Source organism: Micromesistius poutassou (genome assembly GCF_964030765.1).
Source record: "Micromesistius poutassou genome assembly, chromosome: 15".
In the NCBI taxonomy this organism is placed as follows: domain Eukaryota; kingdom Metazoa; phylum Chordata; class Actinopteri; order Gadiformes; family Gadidae; genus Micromesistius; species Micromesistius poutassou.
This window is the reverse complement of record NC_140285.1, coordinates 5,025,752-5,048,053: the sequence shown is the minus strand read 5'-3', so window position 1 is coordinate 5,048,053 and position 22,302 is coordinate 5,025,752. Positions and strand designations below refer to the sequence as shown.

Here is a 22,302-nt window from a genome sequence, read left to right as displayed (position 1 = left end):
ATATTTTTTGACATGAATTTACGTACACATTCAGAAAGACACATCCAACACAGTCAGCATCACATTGCACAACTCCATGCTCTGCAAACATCTGCTTTGTGCCATAATCTTTGTTTTAGCACATCTTCTACAGGAGAATAACATGACTCAGTAATGTCATAGACTAGGATATGAGCAGTTAAACTGAATGAAGAGGATTCAGCACAGGTAAAATGGTGGATTCAGTCATTTTGTCATTCATGGGATGAGACAGTGGGAAAAAGCAGGGACTTTCAGATGAGATGTCCAAAGTGATTCCACCAACAATGAATAGAAAACCGTGTTTCATGTAGTGACCCAAGAGGTTAGCAGTAGACTTTTCATTTGTTTGATTCTTCCTGAATTTAAGTGGTGTTTATTGTTTTTTAGGTAATCGTTTCCAGGGCTCCAGGTAATGATGTGGCTTTCCCAAATTGCACATCAAATGGTTTTAAATATAAAATGTTTACAGGAAAAGTGTTTTCATTGGGATAAATAAAGCTCAATCAATACCTAGGTATTGATCTATGTATTCTGGGACTAAATTATCTTTTGTAAATCATTTGACTGCCAATCTTTCATTGATTTGAAATAGGATTTATTACTATTTCAAATCTACCATGAAATAACAGTCTATAGAACACAGAATATTTCATTTAAGAATATATGATTCTGGCAGTGGAGTGAAATTATAAGGATATTAATAGAGCTCCATACAAAAAATATCACTATAACGATGCTGTTTTGTTACATTATGCCATTCAGAGTTTGATGAACTATTTACTTTTATTATTCCAACAATAATCCACAACAGATTTAACATTTCTTGTATACTGGCGAGAAGAAAAACAAAAATTGAACAGGAGATTTTCCTGATGGCAAAATTGTAGCTTTTAGACTAGCCTCTTGTTACAGTAGAGGTGTGTGTGTGTGTGTGTGTGTGTGTGTGTGTGTGTGTGTGTGTAGGTCTCTCTCATCTATTAACAGTGTTGTGAAACAGCCCTAGCATCTATCGGCTAAAAGTGTCATTACAGTACTAAAGATGATCTTGATATAGTTCGGACGCATACCAATTTCCGCAAATGTCTTGAGGAGAGGACGAGGAGAATAATTAGCTACTATACTCTTATAAATTAGACACCGCTAGCATTAACGCTAAATGATCTGACCGTTAAGTGTTCCCCAGACTTTGAATAGAACCGAAGCAGTCGATGTCGTCGTCTCTGCAGCGGCCGAACGGGGGAGTCCTACGCTAGTCGGACTGTCCTGGTACTGATGGTGAAGGCCAAAGCCCAGTGTCGCTATTTAGTCAAGTCCCCCTTCTTCAGGATGATCTGGCGCTGCCAGGGAGCTAGCTTTGTCTCGTCGTAGCCCAGGGTCCGTAGCCGCTCCTGCTCCGTCTTCTCCTCAATCTCCTTGGCTTGTTTAGCCTGCTGCTCTTCTTTTCTAATGGATTTAAGGGGATAGAAACGGGAGTGTTTAACTTAATATTTTGAGAGTAATGGATTCTTCAAATATCTTCGACAGAACCAATTACCCACGTAAACAAATAAGGATATAAACATCTCTTTAGAACAGGGGTTCCTTAACCGTTTCACACCGTGACCCAGCTGTGTAGGTACTTTGGACCCACCACATATTTATTCCCAATACATTATCCTTGCCATGAGATAATTTACAATTCTTAATGTTTTAGTGTTCTTCAATACAGTATTCCCCTTGTCAGTCTTCAAACATAGATTCAATGAAACAGAAAAATGATGGTGTGGGCATACCACAAACCACTGCTTGATTGGCACTTTTATCTTCATGCAGGTTTAAAATTGGCCACTAGAGGGAAGCACATGTCTTTTTACTTTCCAGCCTTATGCACGATCGTCTAGTCCTAAATCTGGGAGTATTTGTTTAGGGTAAGGTTTGTTAGAAAAGTAAATGAACTGATCTCACCTCTTTTGCTCCCTGTCCAGCCAAAAGAGAGAGGAAAAAAGAAATGAATATGATTCTAGCAATACACTACAAAAGACAACACGAGAACAATTCTAAACTATAGAGACGTTGTATGATTACACTTCAATGGTCAAACACAAGATTCCTCAGGACAATTATATATATATAATAATTTACGAAAACACGCATTTACATCAAAATGAACAGCGTAAATCTTATAACTACCGCCGACATAAACTCAGACACAAACACACAACTCTTACACTGAGACAGGGACAGATGTAGACAGACACACAACTAATACACTGAGACAGAGGCAGATGAAGACAGACACACAACTAATACACTGAGACAGAGATAGGGACAGATGAAGAAAGACGCACAACTAATACACTGAGACAGAGGCGGGCACAGACACAGAGGCTGGCAGACAAACAGCAGACATGTCGTCACGGCGGGACGGCGACGCTGGTCACACTGCTGCTGCTACTTACTTCTCTTCATCCATCTTCTTCTTCATCACGTCTCTCCGCCAGGCTGGCAGTGAGGCCAGACGGGCAGCCTCCTCATCCACCTGGGGAGAGACAGAGAGAGAGACAGGGAGAGAGAGAGAGAGACAGGGAGAGAGAGACAGGGAGAGAGAGAGAGAGAGAGAGAGAGAGAGAGAGAGAGAGAGAGAGAGAGAGAGATAAAGAGAGTTACAGAGATACAGACAGAGAGAAAGAGAGATAAAAAGAGAGAAATATACACAGATAGATATATTAATAAATATAATTAAAGAGATATATTTATATATAGATATAGAGAAATAGAGATATTATATCGAGAGACATTTATATATATACACACACACATATATAGAGATATAAAGATATTATAGAGATAAATAGAGACATTTATATATATTTACGATATATTCATATATATAAATAGAGAGAGATATTTATACATAGAGATAAAGGCAAAGGGAGAGAGATAGTGTAGAGTGTAGAGTGAAAGAGATAGTGAAAGACAGAGAGAGAGAGAATGACAGAGAGAGAGAGAGAATGACAGAGAGAGAGAGGGATAGTAAAGATAGAGACAGAGACAGAGAGAGGTTCCTTATAACCATCAACAATCAACAAAGGATTATCCACGAGAGCACCATAAGATGAAGTTGTTCAGGTATTTCTTCATCAGGGAGTATGTTCCTGAACATATGAATGGTGACCACAATGACCCCGGGGACAGCCCCACCTCTTTTTCGATTGGATTAATTTGGTACGATGGTCTGATGATGTCACTTAACATAAAGCCTATGGCAACGACATCACCGGAACTCATTTGAGCCAATCACAATGTGGTCTTGTGCTGTCCCTCGGTTTTCAAATGTCACGTGTCGTCGTGATTGCCTAAAAAGGCGCCTTATTAACCCAATAATAAAAAATGACGCCAACAAAGAAGTCCATTAAACGTTTCCAGTATGGCTTCCATAAAGCAATGGGTCAATCAAGCCCGGCCAATGCAGAACAACAACAACACTGCGGCCTTCGCCTTGCTCCACGAGCCAAACTCTTAGCCCTATGTTCTGCCCTCTGCGGGTCCTCTGCCTTGGATGGGTCTAAGCCTCCTCAGATCCACCCCTCGGGGATGTGACTGGTCTAAGGACGGAGCTCTGACTCCAGCGCAAACCATGGGTTGGCACTGGATCCCAATCTATTGTATGGTTAAACCTGCGCCTCACGTTTTGTTGATGTGATTGAGGTGCGACAGAATGCACCTCGAGTATTGTGCAACAGAATACACCTTGAGTATACTCCCCTCCGACCACGGAATTTGCAGTCAATAAATCACATGTCCCGTCACTCTAAAAACCATGAATCAACCACCGATGGGAAACAGACACCCACTTCATTTTGACATCAATGTTTGTTTGACAATTATTGATGTAGGTCTTCGTGGGCCCCAGAGAGGGTCTACCTCTTCTGGGCCCTGGCTTAAAACAGTTGGACAAAGGCTGAACTAGAATACAAGGTCAATATTAGTACTGCCCAGGGAATGAGGTGAACCCATATGAATACTCCATGTCTACTACTGCAATGAACACTGAGCATATGTATGCAAACTGACCGGCGATGGAGATGGGAGATGCAGGAGATGCTGGGAGATGCAAAGCCTCCTTTACAAAGGAGACACACCCTGTCTCCAAATGTGTACATTATTCCATTCCGTTCAGCAGACAACAAAACACTGAATAGAAATCCTTTGGCACGATTTAACCAAATGACATAATACCATTTACATGTCCTGGGAACACTGGAGCTTGTCAGGATGTATCCCAGACAACATGACACAACAAACACGCAAGGAAACCAGATCCTCTCCCCTCTCGCTCTCCCCCACAGTAGGTGGAGGTGGAGAGGGGAGAGAGCGGGTGAAAGAAACATAGAGAGGATAGTGTGCATCCTATCTCCAATATCTCATATTGGGTAGATATCTGCCACGCAGTTTTACTAAAGGCATTTCACCAACAGTATCCAGTGTCGTTGATTTCAATATTTAATGAATCCCATGGGAATTGCAGCGCCAAAAAAAAAAAAGATAGAAGATAGCCCAAGATCAAATAACGTTTTAAATCAAGTGAAACAAAGTGTATCCTAACAGTTTAGATACTATGTGGTGACGGACATTTATATGATATATAGGATATATAATTGAGATGAGTTATAGGATAATACAATCTAAAATATTTTACTTTTACTTTACTTTAATTGAAAGTGGTAATACCTAAATGGACATTTAGCTCATTGCTTAAAATTACCTGGATTTATGTGTAGTCAATGCTGATCAATAATGGTTCCTGCACATCCTGTAACTCTTACATGACTCTTGCATCATTTTGGGAGTATCTACTGGCACCTTACACAATACAGACTAGTACAGGCCAGTACAGGCCAGTACAGGCCAGTACAGGCCAGTACAGGCTAGTACAGGCCAGTACAGGCTAGTACAGGCTAGTACAGGCCGGTACAGCCCAGTACAGGCTGGTACAGCCCAGTACAGGCTGGTACAGCCCAGTACAGGCCAGTACAGCCCAGTACAGGCTAGTACAGGCCAGTACAGGCTAGTACAGCCCAGTACAGGCTGGTACAGCCCAGTACAGGCCAGTACAGCCCAGTACAGGCTAGTACAGGCCAGTACAGGCTAGTACAGCCCAGTACAGGCTGGTACAGGCCAGTACAGGCTGGTACAGCCCAGTACAGGCTGGTACAGGCCAGTATAGGCCAGTACAGGCCAACGTAGAGGTTGAAAGGGAGGGGTGGGTATAATTCAGGTTGCAACCAACCTGAATTGGTTTCAATCTGCAACCTAACCACTAGATGCTTCTCAATCCTACACAACGCACTTTTAAGTGGATGAATCAGCCCTGGTGAATTAATAGCATATACCACAACATAACAATGACTAAAAATCAATTAGAAAATATTATCACATAAAACCCATACACCCATACACTGCGTATTGCGTTTCAATAACGTTCGCTAGCGCCTACGGAAGGCTTTTTCCGTGGGTTCACCATGCATTCTCAGTGCGTGCCGTCCACCGTCTGCGTGTAGGCCCTAATCTAAGTATAGATCATCGCTATGGTTACCAGGTGAAACCTCCTCTTAAGCCGTGGATAGAAGGAGGGCAGGAGAGGCTCACAGCAGGGCCTGAGACCAGAGTATGACGGTAGCTACTGCCCCTAGCACGGACAACACTGTACATAAGCTACACTAAAGTTTCACGTTGGCCATCGTCCTTCTTTTGTAGATGAGCAACAATAATGAAAAGTGACCCCAATCCGAAAAAATCTAATTGGGGTTTAGAATTTAGATTTAAGCTTGGTAAAATGGCCAACAACCGATATTTATCATTATCGTTAGTTCTGCTTGGAAAACAGGGAGTGAAAGCAGTCAAAATCTCAATAAATTTGGAATTTATTTGTAGCAAGTACGTTATAGGGGGGAAACTCAGTGATGAACAAGCATTAAATACAGAACATTATATTACGAACGCCAGTCTCAAAAAAAGTACAAACACATCAATGTCAGTTTAAAAAGTCTCCAGTTCTTAAGTAAATGATAAATAAATCTGCACTGAAAGGAACATGTCTATTTATGCAAAAACATGATGTCACAGACTTACAAAAACGAGGGCTCTGAGCCATGATGTAACCTTAAACTCTTACAAACCTGACACTTAAGACCTACTTTCTTTGACTTTCAGGGCATGCAGTAATAAGCACTGCGAGTAACCCCTCCTGGGTTTAGCTTACTCAATTTCTCCTTACCTTAGTACATCAAGTTACCTCTAGCATATGACAGCCAACATTAAGAAAATGGTTCCCCTGTTCACTGGTGGTGTACATCATCCTCGTTTCCTTCATGTGTAGTAATATCTCATTAAAACAACATATTGAAAATGAATTAATATAATGCCAATCCTAATACCTCAATTCTATAAAATTATATAAAATAGTTTGCATTTCTTTATGGCAAACATCTGGAAATACCATAAGAAACAATGTATTTACAAAGACCATTAGTCTCATGAAATTAAAATCCAGTGCTTCCAGCACATTCATCACCTGACAGATAATGGATTTACATTCAGATACATGAGAACCGCACAACAGCTCCGTGAGCGGATGGCCTTTGCCTCACTACACCCTAGCTTCACCTAGAAGCCCCCTCTATTACATCAGACCCGAACGCTAACAGGCCTCCTTTCTCTTTGTTCAGCCAGTCAGCTGGACATTTCACTGAAATCTATCCCCCACTGCCTCTTTCACTTTCACACGTCAAACAACTGGCCTTCTTTTTCCTTCCAGAAAGCAAAGCTGCGGTCAATGTATCGAATTATCTCCTCGTTGCTGAACTCCTTCAGCTCATAGATCAGCTTGATCGAGTCTTCGTTTGGTTCCTCCCTCGGTGGGAGCTTATCAACGTGTGGTTCCACTACGGTCGGCACGGCAACAGGCAGACTTTCCTTCGGCGGAACCCCAGCGGAGCTCTGCGCTTTGGTCTGCGGTTCCCCATCTTTGTGTTCCTTTGACTTGGATGGCTCAGTCGTTTCAGGTGTGGGCAACTCACTTTGTGCGGCACTTACTCCATTTGAACAAGCGGGCGCAACTGTGGGCACACCTGTGGTCGCACCTGCGGGCTTTACGTCCCCCTTGGTTGGTGTTGGCTGCCCTGTGTTGGCAGCTGACGTTTGTACGGGTGCCTGGGCAGCAGGAGGAGGCCCGGGAGCAGAAGAGCCACGTGGTTTCGGTTCTGCGCTGTACGGGGAGGTTAACGGAGCAGCTCCCGGGGGAGGAGGCGGGGGAGCAGAAGGGGGAGGAGGTGGGGGATGTGAGGGCGGCGGCGGGGGCACCTCCGGCCCCGACAACACGGCCATTTCCGGAGAGACGCCGATCAGAGTAGCGGTCAACATGCCGCCCTCGTTCACGGAGTCACTGAAGTACTTGAGCTTTATGTCCTCGAAGCCCTCCGCCCAGTCTCTCTTCCCCTTCTCGATGTCCCCCATCACCTCCCGGTGGAACTGGCGGATCACCTCCCAGGGGTGGCTGCCCAGGCGGTCAAACATCTCGTAGCACAGCAGGTGGCGGAACTTCCGCTCGCCGCGAGACATGGACATCTCCAGGAGCTGGAAGTATCCCAGCATGAAGAGGTCGAGGGTCAGGCTCTCGTAGGAGACGGGGGATCCGTTGATGTGCGGCAAAAAGTGCTCTGGCCAGTAGATCATCTGCGCGCGGCTGAGCCTGCGGATCTGCCGCGTGGGCACTTGGCTCATTATAGTCCGCCAGTGGCCAATCAGGTTCCCCACCACCTGCTTGGACTTCATGAAGTGCAGGGTCTTGTCGTCCTCGCTCTGCATTTCCCCATCCAACTGCCCACTCAGTTGGCTGTGATTGTCAAACCCCACTTCCAGGTGGGTTCCCCTTCTGCCAGTGTATTTAGGCCTGTAAGACTCAGAGAGGGTATATTTCCTCCAGTGTTCGAGGAACAAGAAGACGATCCTCTCCTTCCTTATTTCGATGCATTCCTGCACATAGCTGAGATCAGTCTGCACCTCCAACGTTCTCGTTAACTGGTCATTGTTCAGAATGGGGTCTTCGGCCAACACCTGACTGAACTGTACCATATCCGCCGAGCCCATGACCCCGGAGGAAGGATATGTCAGAGGAGCAGTAGATGCATGGATGAAAGGCTCCTCCACAAGAGGTAGGGATGATTTTCCGGCAGGAGGCAATTCTCCGTTGGACGGTGATGGAAGGACTTTGTCCGGGGACGCAGGTAGGGCATCCTCCAACTTCAATTCTGATGCTGGGCTGCCCTCACTCACCACAGGGAGCGACCTTTTGCGCTGGTAGACCCTGTTGGGGCTGTTATTTGAGACCTGTGTTGGATTCTGGATTTCATAATTGGCCTTGAGGTTTTTCACAGAGACTCCACACTGCTTGATCTCCTTCTCAACCTCTTCCCTTGTTGAGAAGGACTGGGATCGGCCTATCGGCCCGATGGTGACCGACCCGTCCTGCACCGATGGACTTTGGGTCTTTGAGGAAGCTGCCTCTAATAACAGGATATCCATAACGTCTATCTCTTTGCCCCCTAGAGTGGCAAGGAGAAGAGCCATATTCCTCAGGAGGATGGATATCTTGCTGCACCAGGCAGGGAGGTCCTCAGCCTGTCCGTGGACTTGCTTTGGATTGACCGAAAAGTGTTCTTGGTTGAGGGCAGCGGACACTGGCAAGAGCTGCTGGAGCTCTCGCTCCAGTTGCTCCAGCTCCTTCTCCACCTCCGAGACCTTGTGCATGACCTGCAGGTTCTCAATCTGCTTCTCAATGCGGACGAGGTCGGCTTCTGTCATCAGCTCGCCGAATGGGCCCAAGATGGCATTGTGGACATGGGAGTAGTGCCATTCTTGGGGCTGGTAGTGCCCACTTGCGGCAAACTAAAGCAGAGATCAAGGAAGACCAGAGGACAAGAGAAGAAAAAAAAAGGAAGGGGAAGGTTCCTTCAGCGTTGGGGCTGTGGTGTTGACCACACACACACTTTCAGAGCAAATCTTCCTCTGCAGACAGGGCTTACATGGATTTAGTGGTGCAATGGCACTACCTCATTGCGCGCTTCATACCAGCCCCCTTTAGTGTCCGGCTGACGGTGACAAAGAAAGCGTTGTCCCTCATGAAGTAAGGGGAAAATGTTTCAATCGCTTTTGAGATTTTTTAAGCAGATCATTCTTAGATCTGCTTGCAGTAAATTTAATGTCCCAGTTACGGTAAATCTACGTTGTTAGTTTGTTAATCCTCAATTGTTTAAGCCTATTCCATTATCTTGGTCTGTATTTAATTCCTAGCTTAGTTTAACACATCACAGGTTCCCCAACCTGTTCAGGTTGCGTGTGTTATATACCTGCCTTATTTGTGATGTTATTATCATGGTTTAGTGGTAGTGTGAATGGGGCCTGGCATCACACCACTGAATCGGCATGTAACCACTTGGATTTGAAAGCCCCTCTCACCGCACGCTGGCCCACACTAGGCGTGTGTCCAGTGGGGTGAACGCTGAGGCGGGCATCGTCTCCAAGTCTTCAATTCACCGCACTTCAAACTGGCTTCCGCCAACGCAACACATAAACAAGAACACCATGCAGAGGAACATGTACTGCCATCACGTCAAATCCCCAGGGATTCCGTGGAATGTATGTGGGCCTACTACAATGCCATATTGGGTAAGTATTGATCAATGATTGGGGATAGGGTGAATATGAGGGGTTGGAGGTATAGTACATGGTTCAGGTGAACTGCTAACAGATCCACAACGCAGCGTGCCTGCCAGCCAACAGATGATCCTGCAACTGCATTGTAGCGACCAACCCTCAGGGCAGTAGGGGAACAATGAGACCCATCCAACTGCTTGGGGATCTTTGTTGCAGATGATTATCTGTTGAGATCAATTATTCATTTTTTAATCAATGACATCGGATGTGTATCCTATGGGAATCCTCTGAAACCACAGAACTCTGTTTGCCTGTTGAAACGCCGCAGCCAGAAAACAGCAGGTCATGCCCCTAGAATAGACGGACCAGAACTACACACAACAGCACATGCTGTAAGACACAGAACTACATTTCCCGTCTATTCTGAAGCCAAATCCGGGTATAGATGCATTCTTCTCGAAAACGGACCTAATCCAGAGATTCGACGGAGAAGCATTCAAGCTTTGAATGTCAATGTCAATGTCAAATTCACACATTCATACTCATTATTTCAATAGTCCTGAACTAAATGAACGATAGATCCTTGCAATGTTCCTTCAACTCACTTTACTAATATCACAAAATCCCAGAGCGGGCGGGCAGGCTCCAAAGTGCAAACCTCCAGGAGAGGAAGAATCTCCAGACACACACAAGCAAGAGATAGTTGGTTCACACACTGCAAAAACACACACACAGCACAAACACACCAAACCCAAAGCAACCCCCCCACCCGCCCCCCCCTCCGGAGCACGCTAGCGGTCCAGCGGTGCCTACCTTGCGCCGGTGCTCCTCCTCCTCCTGCACCTTGGCCTGTAGCTTCCGCACCATCACCTGCCGCTTCCACTCCGGGATGGCCTTGCCCTGCTCGTCGTGCGTGGGCACCATGGCCTCCACGTCCGCCAGGCTGGTCTTCCGCACCGCCGCACCCCCGCCGTTGACCACGGAGCCCGAGGGGGAGGACCGGCCTTGGCCAGAGCCCGAGCCCGTGGGACTGGGGGAGGGGCTGGGGCTGGCGGTTCGGGTGGGGCTGGTGGAAGCCGTGGCGGGCGGAGATGTGGGAGCCTTCACTGCGGGCGGCGGTGGGGGGCTGGCGGCTGGGGGGCTGGGCTCCGGGGGAGTAGCTTCCGTGCCCTCATCCTGCTCCGGGTCGGGGGTTCCCTGTGGGGTGGTCGAAGGAGATACACACAAGGTTAGGGGGTAGTGAGGGTCAAAGGTGAAAGAAGACACATTTAAACATAGACCTGGTGTGTGATGATGATGATGATGATGATGATGAGAGATGGGAGAGTGATGGTAGGGTGGTATGGGTTTGTGCATGGGGCACTGTGCCATGTATATGCACGTGATATAAAATATACAGATTGTCAAATGAGATACACAGATGGATGAGACTTCTTGAGACGTGTTCAGATTGATGACGTTGATATTTTCCAGTGTGGTATTCCTGTGTAACTTGTCGTTATAGTTCAGTGTGTAGTTCCTGTGTAACTCCGGTGTAACTCCGGTGTAACGCCTGTGTGTAATTCAAAAATGTTGATGAAATCGATTCTCGCTTCTGTTGAACACTCAAACATAACAATTTTCAAGAACTTATCAAACTGTGCCATGGCGTTGTGTAATCATTCACTGAATGTGGCTACATTGTCATAGTGTTTAAATGGCAGAAGGCTGTGAAAACACAGTCCGCCCCCATTGGATCCCAGGAAACAATGACCACTCTGGGAGTGAGTGTACACATCCCATATATAACACACTCTTTTACCAGGGTGATGTTTATCTATGGTTCCGATGACAGCTGAACAACGTCTGGTTTACAAAATTGTCTGGCGGACCCGCTCTCACAAGACAAAGTCACAGTGAGCGACAGTGAGCATCAGTTTCAGTGATGGGTCTCTTACATGGACTAAAACCTGGCCGGGCCAAATATTTGCTCCCGTGTGATGTTATGAAATCACAGCTGTGATTGGCTGAATTTGCGGAAGCACATGACCTTATGTCCTTTCTACATGTGCATATACATTGTCCTTAATAACCTGCATGATGAGCAATGTTATTATATATATATATAACATTGCTTGTTATTGCTATTCTGTTTAACCTTCATGATTGATCGGTTGAAAACACACATCCTTTTTACAGAGAAATTTGAAAAGGCTGAAAAGTCAGTAGCCGATCATCTCCCCGCTCAAAAGCACAACAGCAGAGTAACAGTAGCCCTTTAGGACTCCTGTGTGATGACACCACACAGCTCAGAGGTCTAAATGAAGCGAGAGAATCAACACGTAGGGGAGATCCCTTCTCCAAACGCCCAGACTCTACTCCCAGAAACAATCGCACACAATGACACTACGACATTGGGAAACATCTCAAATCAATAACATGAGTGAACATACATTCTACATACAGCATGGAAATCAAACCCCTAACCCTAAGCAGGGTCCCCAGCCCTAGTCTCCCAAGAGGAGCCAGACCCCAGGGGCCGCTGTCCGGCCCTGTACGTACGTTGGTCCCCGGGGGCCCGCCGCTGGTGTAGACGGTGGTGTAGCCCTTGTTGTGGGTGGTGGGCTTCAGGTTCCTCCCAGCCTTGATCTCCGCCAGCAGCTCCGAGTTGTCTCCCGTAGGGGACATCATGTTGAAGGATTTGTTGCCTGAGGACATGACGAGAAGAAGAGGAGCAGCAGCAGTGAGGCCGACGTCCGGGTCCAGAGAGCGAGAGAGAGAGAGAGACAGAGAGAGAGAGAGAGAGACAGAGAGAGAAAGAGAGGGAGAGAGAGAAAGAGAGAGAGAGGTGTGTAGATAAAGAAGGAGATAGAAAAAGAAGAAAAAGCAGCAAGAGAGAGGTGCAGAAAGAGAGTTGTAAGGAGAGCGAGAGATACAGACAGAGGGAGAGAGAGTGAGAGCGAGAGAGAGCGAGGGAGAGCAACAAAGAGAGAGAGAAAGAGTGAGAGAGAGAGAGGGGAGTTGGGTGGCAGTTTAGTGCTAAATATTTCATTCCACAGTATTGGTAGGGTTGCATGTAATGCCAGCGCTGGAGGAGAGGCCATTTGCTATTGCGAGGGTGGGGAGGGTGAAGGGAGAGGCATGTGCTTCACTACGGCAACAGCGATAAACAAAAGGCAATTAAGATCATCAACATTTCCAGGACACTCAAGCGTAGGATACTCATACTATGCATGTTCTTACACTAAGCCTTTGGAGCCCGTTGACCCCACAGATAGACGGGTCCACCTTCCTCTCCCGGAGAGGCCACCCAAAGCGACCGGCCTGCGTCTCCCTGGTAACACGCTGACTCTTTGACCCAACATTTGAGCCTAATTGATAATCGGACGCGTGACACATCATGTCACGGGGTCCTGACCTACACATCAATTTGTCCGTAGCTAGCCAGCTAGGGAATGCAGCTAGGCGTTTTAGGGTGCCTTTAGTAACACCGAAACAAGCCGGTGTTTTTTTTGTGACTGTGAGAGAAGTATGAAAGCGGAGGTAATCAAGTGTCAAGCAGTATGGTGTAAGCTTCAATTTGTCTAATGCAAATCTTAAAATAAATCTTAATTAGAACGGTAAGAATGAGCCTGGCCTATCTGAAACACAAAATATTCAGGTGAAAAACGGATTCACATTTAAAAGAACAAAGATGTCTGTCCAAAAACACTGAGACGGAAGGAACCAGCCCACAGCCCCTAAGCATCCACCCACCCATAACCAGCATGTGTCAGCTGGTAGATAATGACCCTGGGCTGGTACTTGGCAGTCGGAGCGGCCTGGATGACCTCACGACCGCCGGCCCTGATAGTGATGGCACGCAGTCTCTTTCACCGCGGTAACGAGAGAACCGTCTCCATTAACCGACACAACCAACTGGAAATAACACTACAGGAGCACCGGCGCCCACTCTTACACCGAGAGCACACAGCCTAATACGCAGCGTATAAACTGTTTTAAACGTGGTCTCCTTTGTATAGAGCGACTAAATCGAAGACTTCCGGGGGGGAGGTTTATCGAGAAGCGTCACCATAGATCAGACACTACGCATACAGGACACCGGGGAGTAAATCTTAGCTGTGATCTTATTACATGTCATGAATGAAATTAGCATGCTGAACAAGGAGTGTGTGATTTAAATATCACATGACTGACAGATTATCCTCAGGCCGCTTCAGACAATAGCAGCAGAGTTTAAGCTTACCATTCTAACCATTCGCTAATCTTTATGGAACAAAAAAAAACGGAAAAACAACAGGCGCACACGCTCACGACACTTCAATGGCTCGCCCCTCACCTGTTGAACAGAGGTACTCCTCATGCCTTTCGGGGACCGTTCACTTAGTCCTCATGCTCCCCTTTGCATCAATCAATCATCTCCTTGTCAGTGAGGGCCACTTGACAGCCTCCGCGGAAATAAATGTCTGCGCCGACGCCACCGCGGTAATCTGGTTCGACATAAAGCCGCCTCGCCACTCCTCTCTCTCTCTCTGACACGCTCTCTCTCGCTCTCTGTCTCTCTTTCAAACTCTTGCTCTCTCTCTCTCTCTCTCTCTCTCTCTCCCTCTGTCTCTCTACCCTGCCAGTATCCTAGTGGTGCTTAGAGAGGGAGAGAGGGATAGAGGGAGAGAAGAGACTCATTAACAGTTGGGGGAAAATCTAAAGGAATCACCACTAACTGGTTGTGACACAGAGCCACTGGCAATCTGGGCAGGAATTAACACACACACACACACACACACACACACACGCACACATACACACACACACACACACACACACACACACACACACAGACACACTAATAGACAATGATCAGCCTCTCACTCTCTCTCTTTATCTGTCTAAAGTTACATGTAGTGTGTCTAAGCACAACTATAGAGCGCTTATGTCCCTCCCCTTCCGATGGACCACAATGAGACCTCATTTCGGAAGAAATATGTACGGTAGTCAATGCAGAGAGGCAGAACTTTATCTCTCTAACTTTATTTATCCTGTTTGAATTGTGCCATGATTTACACCGAGGATGTTTGTCTATTTATAACATAAATAAGTTAGTCAAGAAAGCCTCAGTTTGTCTTAAAACCGAGGTATAACACTGAATATACAGTGTTATTCTACAGTAGCCCACAATGGACACACTGCACACTGCTGAAGACACGTTTTTAATTAATAAACTCACAATTGCTTTATTATTCTCTTTTAGGCCTATATTTTTACAGTCTAAAAACTAAACCTATTCACTTGCCACTTGGCTTCTGTTGCTGTGATGACATCATTCTGGGACAGTACAGGCCCCCATAGCTTCTCCTACGTCATTGCAAAGGGAATGGTGGGGGAGGGGTGCAGTGTGTAGACCCTACACATCGCAACTTGAATTGCAAAACATCATTCATGCTACAATTCAAACAGGATCGAACAAGATCAAAAATTGCTGTTCTATCTATAGTATATCAATCTACCAGCTCTCAAACAAAGTAGGTTCAACAAAATACCACACAAGAGAATACAACCTAAAAAGATAAGGCCTTCGTCTGCTATGGACTGAGATTCCTTTGTCCTACCTGCTCTCATATTCCCCTGGTGAGCCGTCATCACTGCAAACAACTGAAAATGTCCAACATCGCTTTCTAATTCAGTGTCCTTTCACCTGCAGCTAGAGTAGTACCCGAGTGCTCGCACTCTTTCACATCAGGAAACTTTTGCACATGAATGTGTGTTTCTGTGTGTGTGTGTGTGCTATCTTTTGTCCGGTGTTTGGGCTCTGGGTGTGTGCTGTGTTGTTAAGAGATAGACTTGGGTGGAGTCCTGGCAATGTAGGGACACATTTAATGAATAGCAATCAAACGGCAAACAGTGTCCCTGCTAACAAACCCGGCTCTGTGCGAGGACTGCTGTTTGGCGTCATGCCAGTACCGGCTCTTTAGGGGGATGAAAACCTTACGGCACCGCTTTCAATGAACCCGCGGCCATCCTGCGGAGACTTGATGTGGACGCTTTAGGGCTGCCAAGCCAGCACAGCATGTCCTTTTTTTAACGACCCCTTAATTGCCTGTCCGATAACAGTCGGTCATTTCTGCTGCATTAAACAGGGAAATGAGGGGCCGTGGTCATCTTACTGAAGTTGTGCGCTAAGAGTTTTATTGCTGCCGTTCAGGTGGCGGGGGTCAATTTAACCGTTGTAAATGTAAAAACGCTAATGAGTTTGTAAGAGGCCATACAATTAAACACGGGGTGTGAGGGGAAGAGGAAGGAGGGGGGGGGGTCAGGATGCTGGCCATAATTCCCAACAGTATTTTGTTTTCTATGAAGAAGGAAATACAAAGCGGCCCTTTTTCACTACCCATGGCGCGTTGACATGAGTTTCTGTTACCAGGCCACAATGCAAAACTAAATACAAAATTTTGGTGGGTTGTTGCAACTCAACACCAGCGCGGCATCAGTTAAGACACGCGTTCAAGCGGGTAGCCCTGTTGTAATGGAAACGCAAATCCCAGCCGCGCCGGGCCAGACCGAGTCTAGCCAGGGCAGCACATGTGTGTGGAAAAGGGCCGGAGGGTGTCCACTAGGGCTGAACGATTTGGGGAAATAATCAAATTGTGATTATCTCGACCAATGTTGCGATTTCTTCGCTTTAGGCCAGGCCTATGTGTTGAGATGAATTGATAACATGTAACATCTTTATTTAACTATTGAATTATTGAAAAAAAAATAATAATAATCTTTTAAGGGTTTGCTTTCACAGCCTTTATGATTTGCAAATGGCGTTGTATTACATCGAGAATGTCGGTTTTCAATTCGACGAATCGTTCAGCACTAGGGTCCACACTGAGGAGGGGAGGGGGGAGTTTCTGACCCCAGGAAGCGGTGTGTGTTGGAAAGATACTCACTCTTCATCTGCCTGAGCGCCCCAGGCTCCGCCTCGCGGGCGGAGAGGAGACCCCCAGCTGGGGGGGGGAACACCAGCGAAGAAGAAGACGGCGAGGAAAGTGCCAGTGAGCGGCCCCAGAGGAGGAAGAGGTGGAGGTGGAGGTGGAGGTGGAGGAGGGAGTAACGTGCAGGAACACAGATATCGATAGGGCATTGAGGGAGACAAAGACAGGAGAAGAAGGTTGTGTTGAGGTGAAAGACATTTTCTCCACATGGTGAAAAGGACGTTTTGTAAAGCTTTTTTTTTTTTTTTTTTTTACTCAGTAGACCACAGAATGATGGAATAGAGCCAGGTGACCTACAGTATGTGGGAGTGTGTGTGGATGACTGGTTGAGCCTCACCTGGCCAAGTCTGATTGGACGCGGTGAGGCGACACACCTGTTGCAAATTGAGGAATCGGTGGGTTCAACCAGCCATCACCACACACACTCTGAGACAGATCTCCTACATGTATCATGAGGATGATACATGGCCTGGTGCTTCTCTCTCTCTCTCTCTCTCTCTCGGGCCAGGTGAGGCTGCTTAAACCAGCCATAATCCACACACACTCCTACACCAGGAACAGAAAGATGGAATCAACCCAGATGACCATAACCAAAACCTCCTCCTAAACGTTCATGGTTTATTTTTCTATAATATATATTTTTCCCAGCTTTTGATGGAACTCCACGCATGTTCTCTGTACGATCACAACGCGCCGCGCTAGTCCAGCCGCCCGTGCCATGGCGTGCGTCTAACACGTAGTGCATCGCTAGCGTTAGCCCATGTCCGTCGGCAGCCGCCGGGAAGGGGGGGGCACTTAGGGAAATAGCAGAACTCTAAACCGGTTCTCAGGGTAACGCTAGCCCGGCCGCCATCAATAGATAATCAGCTCCCTGGGATCGTGAGCCATCTCCTCTTCGCCCAGTCAGATAACATCATGTTCATTCATGAGGCAGCACCAGCAGGGCTTTCTGGAACTAGCCTACCCTCACACCATGGAGGCCGGGTCTGTCACGGCCCGGGGCCCCCAGCGCCCCGCTTACACGGAAGACTCTGGGTCTTAATGGAAGACCCAGAGAGAGGGTGAGGGACATGGGGAGGGAGAGAGAGAGATAGAGAGATAAAGAGAGACATATAGAGACATTGAGAGTGAGAGAGACACAGAGAGACATAGAGAGACATAGAGAGACACATAAAGGGAGACATAGATAGACACAGAGAGTGAGAGAGACACAGAGAGACATTGAGAGAGACATAAAGGGAGATATAGATAGACAGAGAGATAGAGAGAGACACATAGAAACACATAAAGATACCTAGAGAGAGACCTAGAGAGAGACCTAGAGAGAGAGAGACAAAGAGATACACAGAGACATAGAGAGCGAGACACAAAGAGATGTATAGAGAGAGAGAGCGATAGAGAGAGAACGAAAGTGACTCACTTCCTGTCGAGGAGGAGCGTCTCGGGGCCCCTTCGACGTCACCTGTAGTTCGGGGCGACTTGGCGGCGGAGGGCGTATCCGCGGGCAACGGTGGCGGAGGGGGCGGAGTCGGCACGGCGTTGCTTGGCGGGGGAGGAGGCGGAGGAGGAGGTGGAGGAGGAGGCGGGGGAGGGGCCACACCCTCTAAAGTGCCATTCTCCGGAACGGGGGCGGGGCTCTGAGCAGGCTCCTCCAATAGCGCGGAGCCCTGAGTGGGAATGCAGAAGTGGTTAGGAAGATCCGGCAGTCCTACTATGTTCTAACAGAACCTCTGCTCCAGCAGTCCTACTATTCTAACAGAACCTCTGCTCCAGCAGTCCTACTATTCTAACAGAACCTCTGCTCCAGCAGTCCTACTATGTTCTAACAGAACTTCAGATCCAGCCTTCTATGTTCCATTGTATAGCCATTAGCCTGCTCTTACAGATTCTCACCTCCATCAACACGATTGGTCGCTGTTGCGACTGTTGCCCCAGATTTGAGCTTGTCTGCGATAGTCACAGTTTAGATTATGAATCTAAAGTCTGCCTTGGGAGACAAGGAAGACCGTAGCAGAATCCCACACTGACAGTTTGGATGTGAAGACCTCATCAAGACCTTAGGGGTTGATTTAGGTTGGGGATTTTGCTCTCAAAGCAAGATCTGTCCATCAGATCTTAAGGGGCCTCTTCCAGATAAGGAAGTTCCTACTTCTACTTTGTTAAGCAGAACTAATTTTAGTTTGGATTTAAAATTGGATGGTAACGTTTTCCTCATCGCTCAGAGAATGAAAACGGTTTTGCTTCTCAATCATAGGAGAGTAATAAATTAACGTTCATATTATCAGAGGTTTGAGCCAACAACACTCTTGTCTGTTGTAAGAAAAAAAAGTGACACGAGACACTTTTTCATATTATTTGGATTGTTTGGAAAATCTAAATATAATATATTTATATTATATATTATATTATTCTATATTATATTTTATTTATATTTCTATATTTTATATGCAGAATTATTTCAAATATAAATGTGCAAAACAACATATCAAACATATGATAAGACATCAGAGATAACATTACAGAGAGATATTTTCACAAATATTAAAAACCCGCAAAGACAAGAACCCTTGTGTGAGACAAACCCCTGGCTCTACCACTCCCGGACATTCCTGTGGAGCCCGGGCGGGATTCAGCGTACAGGACACTGAGGGGGGGGGGGGGGGGGGGGACGACAGCTGCGTGCGTTGATACAATAAAGACCCCATTAGACGCAACTCCTCTCCCCTTTCTTCCCTAGTCTATGATCATCTTGTATAGTCATGTCCGGCCCTCCACATCACCCCCTTAACAACGGCAGCTAATACGCCTCTAATCTGGGTCTCTAGGGGAAGGGGGGGGGGGCTTACAGGACGCAGCCATCTGTCCCTGCAAGTGATAGTGCTTTAAACTACTCTACCCTACACCCCGGCCCAACCCCCCCACCGGTGCATGCGTCCTGCACGCGCCAATAAAACAGCTGCTCTTCAACTAATGGGCCATGACCTGACAACCAGACCCCCCCCCTGCCCCACCCAGCCGCTGCCGCCGCCGCCACCGCCCACACCCTCAGCCTTTTCATCTCCAGACGCGTGCCGGCCATTGTGGTTCCCCGCCGCCGTTGTCTAACCCTCTGGGGGATGGAGGGAGGGGCGGGGGGGAGGGGCAGAGGGAGTGGGGGTCCCAAGAGGGCCAGAGCCGGCACGTGCCGGAGCAGCACGCGCCGCCGCTTAGCCGCGGCCATCTGCTGGGGGGGGGGGCCCCTCCAAGACAGGGGGAGGGGCGGAGAGAGGGAGGGAGGGAGGGAGGGGGAGGGAGGGGCCTCCCGCTGGGGTCTTAATTGGCTCAGTGGAGATTATTGCTCCCAGAGCGGCCCCCCACCCCTCCCCTCCCCTCCCTCCCACCATGACACCCGGGGGATGATGGGAAAACACAGAAGACATGCCCCCCCCCACCCAGGAGCCGCCGGGCCACAGAGTGTGTGTGTGTGTGTGTGTGTGTGTGTGTGTGTGTGTGTGTGTGTGTGTGTGTGTGTGTGTGTGTGTGTGTGTGTGTGTGTGTGTGGAGATATGTGTCAACCGTCTCAAGATTAACTGGGAAGGATTTGCTCATTTTTAACCAAAGTTTAACCTGTGTAAGAGGGTTAAGATTGCTATGGGATTTTCTTTTTTTTGATGAATTGATGCATATAGTTTCACTTCAAAATGTTTTTCAAAGTGACTCCAGTAAACCCACGCATTATCAGAACATTATTTTGATTGATTAGCGTCCACAGAGCCCGCCTGAAACCACTTTTATCGGCGGTGCCCTGGGTTGACACAACGGGCGGGGCCATGCGAGGGAAATGAGGGTGTAGTTTGCATCAGGACAACAGCAAACACAGTCAGAGAAGAGTTATCCATTTGTCTTCCAGAGAGCAGTTTAATGTGGAGGCAAATAGGGCTGTTTGTCTCATATAATAGTAAACAGCACTATTTACCTGCATGATCAATGTCTTATATCCTTTATTGGAGACATTGTTTTGATGCTGTATTGAGGTGAGTATAACTGATGGTTATGATTCAATTCTATACATCGTATTGGTATTATTATGATAATATAATATAATAATACTGTTCAATTGAACTAAATAGTTTGTAATGAAATGAAATAGAATGTAAGTTAGGAAAAAGAAGTACAATCAAATAAATGTTTATAAAATATGGTAAAAATAAATAGAATTGGGTAACATAAAATAAAAATAGCCTTATTACATTAAATAAAATAAAATGTTTTTTTTGAAAATGAAATACAATATCATTTTAGAAAATTAAAAACAATATAATTTTAGAAAATTGTATTTAATCAAATTGAATATAATTGAATTACACTTAATTTAATTTAATTTAACACAACTTTATAAAATGCAATAATAATAATAATGCAATTTTTTTTCCCCTCCCCTCTCCTCATGTTATGTTACGCTGTATTTCCCTTAATAATCTCCCCCCCGGGGATAAATAAAGTATCTATCTATCTCTCTATCTACACAATAACACGGTATGGGGCTGGGGTGGGGGTCAGTAACACCCAGCAGGAGGCCAGTGGGCTCACCTCCTCGTTTGGCGGCATGTCTCTGCTCCCAGGGTGCTGGGCCGGCGCGTCACTGCCCAGGGCCTTGTAGTAGTCCCCAGTGCTGGGCTGTTTGCTGAAGCTCCTCGACTTCCTGTTGGAGTCCACCCGCCTCAGCCTATCACGGCTCTCCGCTGCAGTCAGCTGACCCCGAGAGAGGGAAGCAAGGCGGATGGATGAATGAGTTAATTGGTCTGTTGTGACTCTCTCTCTCTCCAGCGTGTCTCTGGCTTGGTACTTTAAGGGTTGTTGTTCTGAAGCTTCGTGGAGCACAAACATACGTTCAAACGGAACTATTAAGTCATATTTGAGATTCCGCCTCAAATAATATAAGTCTGAACTGTATGTGGGGGGTATATCCTTTTATTTTATCCAGACAATTAAAAGCCTGAATTATGAATATAAATAATATAGCAACATCAAAACTTTATATTCTCCACCTCAAAAAGCACCAGCCCCAGCATAGCACTATACAGACTGGATGTTTCAGATCAGACTTCAAACAGCAGTGTGAAAGCCAAATATAACCTCAATTAAATTCAAACCGCACAAGATATCCAGGCGCTTTGAGCCAGCTTAGCCAGAGTCATGTGACCTCAACCAAAGTAGCTTTATTGAAATAATGTAAAAACAGAACACCTCTTGTTTAGCCTGTGTCAAAACACCAGGATTAATATTTAAACCCATGCCCTATTAATAAATGTCTCTCTCCATTTCTCACTCTCTCTCCCTCTCCCGCTCTCCATCCCTCTCCATCTTTTACTCTCCGTCTCTTTCGACACTCTCTCAGAATGAATCTCCTTGCTACTGTGAACACATCTCAGAACCTAGTCAGACATTTTCCCTAATGCAAAAGGTCTATTTGCATGGAACACGAGATGCCACAACCCTGTTGACGAAACATGTCCTTCTTCTATCTAGTCTCCATCACTCGAGGAACAATTCTTTGAGTCTCCCAACATCCCTACAGGATAACAAAACAACAGGTCGTAACTTCAGATCGAGGCATTGGAATCAGAGTGGAAATGACGTCATGCTTTACATG

At 46.6% G+C, this 22,302-nt stretch overlaps 1 protein-coding gene across 1 annotated transcript in view; it reads right to left on the bottom strand.

The window, feature by feature from the left end:
- Positions 1–6,780: 6,780 nt before the first annotated feature.
- The window catches only part of LOC311359743 (uncharacterized protein), a gene marked incomplete at both ends in the record, with an annotated part of 31,619 nt that continues 16,097 nt past the window's right edge, over positions 6,781–22,302 (bottom strand). The window contains 6 exons of the mRNA XM_084479790.1: positions 6,781–8,946; positions 10,528–10,911; positions 12,256–12,401; positions 16,626–16,682; positions 18,091–18,337; positions 21,240–21,401. Of these exons, the coding sequence (XP_084335916.1) occupies positions 6,781–8,946; positions 10,528–10,911; positions 12,256–12,401; positions 16,626–16,682; positions 18,091–18,337; positions 21,240–21,401 (3,162 nt within the window). The remainder of the gene's footprint in view (positions 8,947–10,527; positions 10,912–12,255; positions 12,402–16,625; positions 16,683–18,090; positions 18,338–21,239; positions 21,402–22,302) is intronic.